Source organism: Antrostomus carolinensis, unplaced genomic scaffold (assembly GCF_000700745.2).
Source record: "Antrostomus carolinensis isolate BGI_N321 unplaced genomic scaffold, ASM70074v2 Scaffold15846, whole genome shotgun sequence".
NCBI lineage: Eukaryota > Metazoa > Chordata > Aves > Caprimulgiformes > Caprimulgidae > Antrostomus > Antrostomus carolinensis.
The window spans coordinates 1-9,018 of record NW_010319917.1 but is presented as its reverse complement, the minus strand read 5'-3'; the positions used below and the strand labels follow the sequence as shown (position 1 = coordinate 9,018).

Below are 9,018 nucleotides of genomic sequence, written 5' to 3'. Positions count from 1 at the left end.
GGAGTTTTATCTTTCTCAGTGACTTATTCCTGGTGTTAAAAGACATTTAACTTTATTTCAGGAATTTTCAACACATCCTAGATGACTCAACTGTGTTACTAAAACAAATTTTTTAGTGCATAATGGGAAGAATTTTATGTTATTCAGGCACTTGATGCTGACGTACATTCCATCCTAGCGCCTCTCAACAGCTTTGAAAATAATATTTCTTATAGCTCATTCTGAATTAAGTAACTCATGTACTGCACAAGGATTAGTCACTCCCTTTCCCTTCCAGCCGTTCATGGGATTGTGGAGCAGAACTGACTCTCAACATCACTATTTTTTCTTATCTAAGATAACCGTCTTCCCTCCAAGCTTATGCAACAGAGGTTCTCTTTGGCAGATACAGCAGGAGGCATTCTCCTAACTATTTACATCCAACAGCTGACCCTTGTCTATTACAGAAATTTTCCCCTTGCAGTCTAGTAGTTCCTAGGAGTCAGGGTCCATAATCTGTTTACCTGTAATTATTTTCCTATTAAGATAATACAAGAGTTCTACACCAAAACCTCTAACTAGTACATCAGTGTTGAGTTCTTTTTTGTTATTTTCTTTTGGTCACATAGAAGTACCTGTTAGACATGCTGTTGTACAAAGAGTTCCAAGTTCTTCCAGCTTTATCATTAGCATGTCAGAAACGTGTTCCAGCTTAAACTGTAAAAATCCAGAAACTGATTAAAATGCTAAAATATAATAAGAACTTAGAACTCTCTGCTGCAAGTACCGACAATATAAAGAAGAATCACAGAGAAGTAACCTTCTTATTCTTTAGCTGCATGTCTATTTTTCCCTGCACCCTGAGTCAGTCAGCGGTGTCAGAAAAAGTCACACAGTTCCTGACTGTCTGAACATTTGTCTTCCCCCCCTCCCCCCGCCTTTAAATAAGGAACAAATATGTACTAAAGTGCTTTATCTACATGAACCACATCAGTACATTAGAGAAACTAAAAGTTCTAGTCCTGGTGGGAGCCGGGGAGAGAAGATTCTCATTTTAGATACAAAATTTAGATTGTTTACAATCTAAGTGAAACAAAGATTCAAGAGAATATTCTCTCTCTTGTCTTTTTTCTCCTTTTTTTGTAAAAAATAAAAATAAAAGTGCAGTCAAATAGAAAATAAATGCAGTAGATGCAAGCTGAGTTGAGGCAGGCTGTTAGTGATAGTGTGCAAACGTGTGTCTTAGCAGTTCATCTGCAAATGGTCGCAGCTTGGCCTCGATAAAAATCCGTTTCAAGAAATCCCGAGCGTGGTCGGAGACATGAGGTGGTAGCTGGGGGTTGGTTGGCTGAGTGGCAATTTTAAAGATGGCAGCCATTGCTTCGAACTCTGCCCACGGGGGCTTCTCAGTGAGCATTTCTACCACTGTACAGCCTACGCTCCTGAAACAGAGGCAGAAGTGAAACAGCAGGTTACAACAGAGTCATGCCCTTCTAGGAAAGCAAGAAACAGCAGAAAGCAATGAAAATAACACAAATATGTGGCATCCACTTACCTCTACAGAGCAACTTCAACGGAAAACGGGGTTTTAAAAAAAATTGCATCCACAGCTATAGGCTTTTTCTCAAAGTTACACAAATCACTACCTACAACTTCACTTTATCACTTCACTGGGCCAAAAGCTACCACCTCAGTGAAGAGACAATTAGAGATTTCTCTAGGCGATACCAACTGTGTTGTGGTGCTGCTGCTATTCACTGCTCAGCAGGCTGATACATAAGCACTGCACAAGCCTTTTACCCCAGCAGGATTTGAATGCGCTTGAAAGCTTTCTTGCTCATTAAGGCCTAACGGAAATGCAAAGCAACAGGAATGCTCTGAAGTCAGAGTACACTGCATATTTTGCTAGCTCATTATAAATGCACAAGTTATCACCAATGAATAACACAGACTTAAAAAGTTTATAACCATACTTCAGTGGAATCTTCCTCTTTTAGCTAAGGATACCAAAAATATCCTTAGACTGCCAAATAAAATTTTAAGATCCAAAAAACATTTTTGTATACAAAGCTTATGTTTAAAGGATTTAGGAAGGCAGAACGGCATGCATAAGGCCAGAAAAACTTTGTTCCACAAGTCCAGCAAGATCAGCCTCTTCCAGTAACAAGCAAATGAAACTGCAAAATGGACAGGCAGGAATAATTACCCAATTTACAGGAAGTTTTATGTTTCTTCACGATGCTTGCAAGAAGTTTTACTGTTAGACAGAAGTACATTTCTTTACACAATACGGATTTACTGAATGACAGAAGTCCAGAATTTTTTCTTAGTTTTAACCCAGATTTTCTCCATCAAAAAAAATATACTTCCCTTGGTACAAATCCTTCAAAGTTGAACAAGTCAACTGCTTGAAATTTATAAGGCTGTTCTATTATTCAACTATAGCAAAATAATTTCTAAGTGATCTGAAGTAGGCTAAATTAATTTCCCTAACCTTTAAAAGTATCATCATTGGTTGGATATAATGTGGTTCCATTTCAAGCAGACAAAGTGTTACTACTCCTGCATATCTACTGTTGCCGACCCATTATTCTGTGTTTTCACAGGCCACCTGCAGTGCAAGGAGTCTAATCGCTAAAATCACCTGTCTGTTGGGCTGGAGCTATGTTAGACTATGTCATATTAAACATGTATCACAAACACTCATTTTTGAAAATTACTTTTCCCTCCTAATTCTTAAATATTTAATAACAACTTAAACCAAATTATTTCTTGATCCCTCCCCATTTTAATATGGCTAATTAATTCTTATGTACTCATCTTTTAAAGGACCAGCATTTCATCAAAGGTATTTTAGTGATAACGTTTCATTACAGATCATTGACTTAACTGATGTTTCAAAGTTTCACCCAGTACCTCTCCAGGATTTACAAACAGTCTGGTAATCCTAACTTCATGCAAGGTCAGTTCAAAGAATTCTCTTATGATCCCTAAATTGATAGTCAGAGGAATTGCTAAATGAAAAATACCCAAATTTCAGTGTTATACTCTCCAAATGACAGTCAGTGCTCACAGTTGCCACCTTCTTGTCTTAAACCCCAGGATGAAGCACTCCAACTTCAGATAACGAACACTTACATTCTGTTGAAAAGGAGCCCATTCTGAAATTACACCTTTCTGCCTTTCAGTAGAGACTTTTTTTTTTTTTTTTTTAAAAAAAAACATACCAGATATCTGCTTTTCTGCCATATCCTTCTCCACTAATAACTTCTGGACTCATCCAGTATGGAGTTCCTGTGACAGACTTCATTCCTGTACCAGAGAGACAGATAGTCTGCAGTCGTTTGCTGGCACCAAAGTCACCAAGCTTTACGTTGCCTGCTGAATCTCGCAGAATATTCGCTCCTGGAAGGAAGGGAACACAGCATTACATTCATGAAGCCTGTCAACATTTTGGTGTGGAAAATAGTAACAAAAGTTTGGACTCAGTGATACAATGCAAGATCAACCTAGTACTTCAGGCCAGAGAATTTCCTTTCTCTGCTCATTCCTATTACTTTATTCTGAGGTTCAGAAAATAATGAATTGTACACACTGGTTTGCATCCTAGGCCTTTTCCAGGAAGTGCCAGTCACTTTATGTAAAGTCTTCCTGACAAAATAAGGCATGTGCCATATAAGGGAAATAAGAAGTTTCCACACAACTGAAAATGTCTTCATACTATATTAAAGCAAAATCTCACACTGTGTTACAGATTTGTTCAAAACACTTATCTGCATAAGCATGTACAAACTGACCGTGATATCTCAACCTTTTGTGGAACAAAACACTATTGATACAAAGCAATATGAAAATTGTGAAAGTTTTAGGGAATACAACAGTGTCGTGTTCAACACACCTATTCTGCACATCATCATCTTCCTACACACTCATAACTTGCACATGCAGTACTTGCAAGTCACCTTTATCTATCTGCACAAAAGTGACTATGTCTGTTTCCTCAGGTTTCCTGGCAGTGAAATAGAACAAGTCTCATTCATTCGTTCAGGCAAGTCACCTCTGCCAGTGATTTCTTGTACCAGTGAAGTGCTGGGTAATTTCTATATAATTGGTAGAAATGAAACTCTTTTGTAAAAACTTTTGAGTCATGATACTTTCCTCTGCACATTCTATCTACTTGTGCTGACATAACCTTTTGGTATATTCAAAACTATTAATACTAAAATAAAATCAGAAAGAAATATATCATGATTGTTTTGCAGATAGTGACTACAGAAACATTGTCAGAAGTCTGCTAGAACATCACAAAGATGCTTATTTCCACCCCTCACTCAGGTTACAACAGTGACAAGAATAAATGATGGAAAGCAATCTCATCGGTTTAAGTCAGTAGTTTGGCAAACTTAATTACATTTAAGTGCTTCATACAAGACCAGAAAAAAATATACAGTAAAGAGCACCAAACTGTGCACAGAACTATCCTTACCTTTAATATCTCGATGGACAATCATATTACTGTGCAAATAGTGAACTCCTTCCAAAATCTGCCGCGTGTATTTACGAGTCACATTCTCTGTGAGTGCTCCATATGATTTCAATTGGTCTTTGATGGAACCCTATGGCAAGCAAGAAGTATAAAACAATAACATTTCCAGAATCACCAGAATGGGCTAATATTGCAGCTTAACTTCAATGAAATTTATGCCTGAAATGCAGACATTTAAAGTTGCAATACTTCTCTAGATCAGCTTAAAAGCACAGATATAGCTTTGCCTCCACTGAGAAAAATGCAACATCAACAAAAAAGAGGCTGGACAGAGAAACCATTTACTGAAACGTTAAGCTATTAACTTTAAAACTGTCAAGCAGCTGAACAGCTTCAGTGTGAGGTACAGAAAAAGAGCGCAACATATTTTAACTCAAACACCACTCTCAACTTGTTTCATGGTTAAATGGTGATACTCAAGTTGGACAAAACAGATGCCATTTACTCTGTTTAGTTTATACTCAGGAAAAAAAAAGTTGTCAAGAAAAAAACCACCACATGCTGGAGGATGATGCTTTATGTAAAAATGAAGAAGTAAGCAAGTCTAGGCTTAAAATAACATTAAATAAAAATTTCATAGTAATGTAACTATTCCAGAAGCCCCCCAAAACAAAGCCCAGAACTCACTTTAAAAACCCCCAAAACCACAACAAACAAAATAACCCCAAACAACAACAAACTAATTATCTCTGCTGACCCCATTTGGTGAGAAAATGAAGATCTACAGTTTTCTGACCTTACAACATTTCTTAACAAAACAGTAGAACAGTTCAGCATGTACCTCTAGATACCACATAAAAAACAAGCACCAAGATTATTTTCTGTATGTGCTTATTCCCACAGTCATCTTAGCTACATTTTGTTTTCCTGAAATAATTGAGCGCTTGAGATGGTGACTATGCAACAGCTGAAGCGCAGCAGAAAGAAACATTAAAAGTCAGGAAGAGTTTCCTAATGATAATATTGTCTTTTCAAAGACATTGCCAGGCACTTCTTATGCCAAAATCAAATGCAAAGAACTTTTCTACAAACCACTGTAATTTGAAAACCCAAACAAGCAATGGAGCAGACAGGCCGCTGTAAGCACTGGTTTTAACTTGGACATTTCTTTTAATATCTGTGTGCACTTCTGCAAAAGTTGTCTGCTTGGGTGCTTATCACATTGCATAGAAACAATGGTTGAAGTGGACTGTCTCCCTTGCTTACCCCAGGCATATATTCCATGAATATAGAGAGTGTTCTTTCTGGTGGATCTCTCAAGAAGCCATAATACTGAACAATTCTTTCATGCAGCAGATTTTTCAGCAACTGAATCTCACATTCAAGTGCATTTACTTCCTAAAAGAAAAAGACAGACAAGATGTACCATGCTTGATGCAGTAATTATGTTTTGTATTTGGAATTTTTTTAAGCAGGACAGTATGTACGTGCTGACGGGATACATAAACTGAGTAACAAAGTACTCTTGTCGCTTATGTAAAGTTTACACATTTTATAACAAGAAAATATCACTATTAGATTGAGGGAAGTAAAAAAAAAATAAGTATTTTCTATAAATTGTCTTTGGGATGATTTTGCTGTTATTTCACAGATTCTCTTATTTTGAAGTTCTGTTTGTTTCAGAGCACAGCAGATATCTATATGTGTAAAAAATATTAACACATATGGTGCTTTCTCTGGAACTATATGAAATACGGAAAATATGGCAAACAGGAAGTAAGTTTTTGGAAAGACTGTGCAGTAAGATACTGAAAAAATGCTAACCTATGAATCCAAACTTGACTGGATTCCAAATTTCACCCAAAAGTCTCATCAAAACTTACTTTTTAGCCATCACAGACTATTAGTGATACCTTTATACTTCTGACATTAGAAGGAAAATAGGTATTTTTGACATTGAAAGTCGCACATTACAGAACGTTATGGCAAGTGAGGTCACAAAACTGTTGCTACAGAAGAGACTACAGTGTTTTATATTTAACATTTCCAAAGCATAATCAGTTGTTTCGTTACATTTTAAAGAAGTAGTAACAACAACTACACTAGAAATCTACAGCACAAATTATTCTTGGCTTTTTTCCTTGATCCTACATCACTAGTAGCAGCAACTATGGTAGCCACTCGATTCTGCAGTCATGCTTACACCCATTGTTTCCCCGGCCTTGCTCCCCACAGCGCAGAACGCAGTTCTAATGCAGAAAAGTAATAATTCTTTTTCCATCCTGTAAAAAGCGGTGAGTATGGTTTGGGAAAAAAGAAATGGAAGATTGAAGCTATTTTAAAATAGTTTCTCTCCTCAAGTGTCCAGTATTTAAAGAAGGACAAGTCCAATTTTAAAGAAGAGAATAAGCTGACAATGCAACTTTCGCTCTTCAGAGAGAAATACAGTGAATAACAGTAGCGTACCCTGATGCTCAAACACCAAAAAAAAAAACCCCCAAAAGATAAAAAAGGGTAAGAATCTCAAACTGTCTTCATAGTCAAGAAAAATTTATTTGCAGGAACATTTAAATTAGTATAGATTTTTCTGTTTATAAATGGAACTTGTTCTAATACCTATACCAGCGTAAGTATAAATAATTATTTATTTCAGAGAACACTTCATAATGGATTGTTTAATTTAGAGACTGAGACTGCACCAGATTTAGTTACTATGTTCACTGCATAAGGATATGTCTGAAAATTAAATAATGGGATGTAACATTAGAATCAGGTAACCAAACTAATTCTGTGAGGGACTAACAAATCAGAATTCCTAAGAGGGACATGAAAACATAGCAGGTTTTAAAACATCATCCTGTTCAAGAAAAGGAACAACAGTTTAGTCTAGAACACACCACTTCAGCAGAAGCCCTTTATAAACTCTCTCTTTGGTATCACTTACCTTGCTGGTTTCTGGACTATCAGGATCAAACTGAACTTGTTTAACAGCCAGTTCTCTTCCAGTATCAGCATCATAACACAGATATACTCTGCCAAATGCACCTTGACCCAGCAGTTTACCAAGTCTCCAGTTAGTTGGAGCGCGTGGTGCTGAAAATATAAGTATGTTTTGGTTTTCAAATGAGCTTGTTATTCAGATGATCGAGAAAAACTGGAATACACAGAAAATAATTTTTTAAAAGACTACGTTTTCCAACAACAGAGACTGTGTGTCCTAAACCTTCCCATATAAGTTATAAAGACCAATAAAACTTCCTGTAAGATGGATAACATGAGCTACTTAAATTTATTCACAAAATAATTTGTGGTAGAGATAGATATACCTAAAACAACTAGCAACAGCTAACCTGAAAAACAGAAAAAGCATGTTAAACAAACTTAACAATATCTATATTTTTTTTTTTTTTTTAAATCAAGCCATGATTAAAACATACCAGCTACTGAGGTCATCACAAAAAATGTATTTGCTCCTAAAATGCCACCACATATGTAAACCAGTAGCAATTTATGGTCTACAATTTACCAGAAAACTAGACCAACATCTGCAAAAATAAACAGTAACGGGAACCTACATAACCCTTCTCAGGTCCCCAGGAGTCTAACAAATAATCAAAAATATTTTTACAGTGTTTTGTTATCACAGATGCAAATTCCATGTGAAAAATCTATGTGAAAGTTGGCAGAGTAAGCAATGAAAAAAACTGATGAGCATACAGTCCTGACTTTTTCCTATTAGGGAGATAAAAATATATTGTTCAATTGCATGTATTTTGATGAAACCTTTGAAAGGTAAGAGTTTTACAGTGGAGGTCACAAAATGCCTTAACTTACAGCGACTGGGTGGGCTGATGTCCATGACTGACAAGGTAGGATTGTCTATGTCACTTCCCCTTCTCCTCATTCTGTTATCTTCATATTCTGGCGTAAAGACGCTGCTTCCACTACTGGTGCTCAGTGAGTGATCAGTGGGACTGAAACTAACTGGTGATCGGAAGCTGTTCCCCTGAGTCCTTCTGGCTCTTGGAAAAGTTTTACGACCTTCAATGACAGACAATGAATACTAATGTTATGCTACAAAAAAGACTTCTATGCAATGTGTGTATGCAAATACTTTATGAATTCCACATAATGTAGATAAAATCTTCCACAGCATATGATATGATGTAATGATCATGAAATTTACTAGTTTAACTTTCCACCTAGAAGAAAACAAACATTCATCACAGATGTATCTAAGGATGAGATTGAACCAAAAATTGGTTTACATTTAAGTGACCGAAACTGGGACCAAATTCTGGAGCTGTTCTGAAATGTAATTGACATGCTTCAGAAACCTGTAGGGCTGCGAGAGGAGAAAGGAAAATGCCCTGCCTCTACTTTTATTGCTCTACTAAGGTGTAAATACCACTTTTCTGATACATGGGAGAGCGAGAGACACATTCCAGTGGTGCCCAGGCTGGCAACTTCAGCCTGTAAACTACTAAAAAATTGAATACAGAGACCTACACATAGAATCAACAGGAAGACCACAAAAACACTATATATATATA

The 9,018-nt window shown here is 36.6% G+C and overlaps 1 protein-coding gene across 1 annotated transcript; it reads right to left on the bottom strand.

Annotated features, from left to right (window-relative positions):
- Window positions 1-652: 652 nt before the first annotated feature.
- Window positions 653-8,528, bottom strand: LOC104519825 (mitogen-activated protein kinase kinase kinase 2; the record flags this gene model as incomplete). Its single annotated transcript, XM_010169444.2, has 6 exons — window positions 653-1,421; window positions 3,207-3,384; window positions 4,466-4,595; window positions 5,732-5,863; window positions 7,410-7,558; window positions 8,300-8,528. Coding segments are annotated over 6 exons (1,044 nt in total), but the record flags the coding sequence as incomplete, so codon positions are not given.
- Window positions 8,529-9,018: the final 490 nt, after the last annotated feature.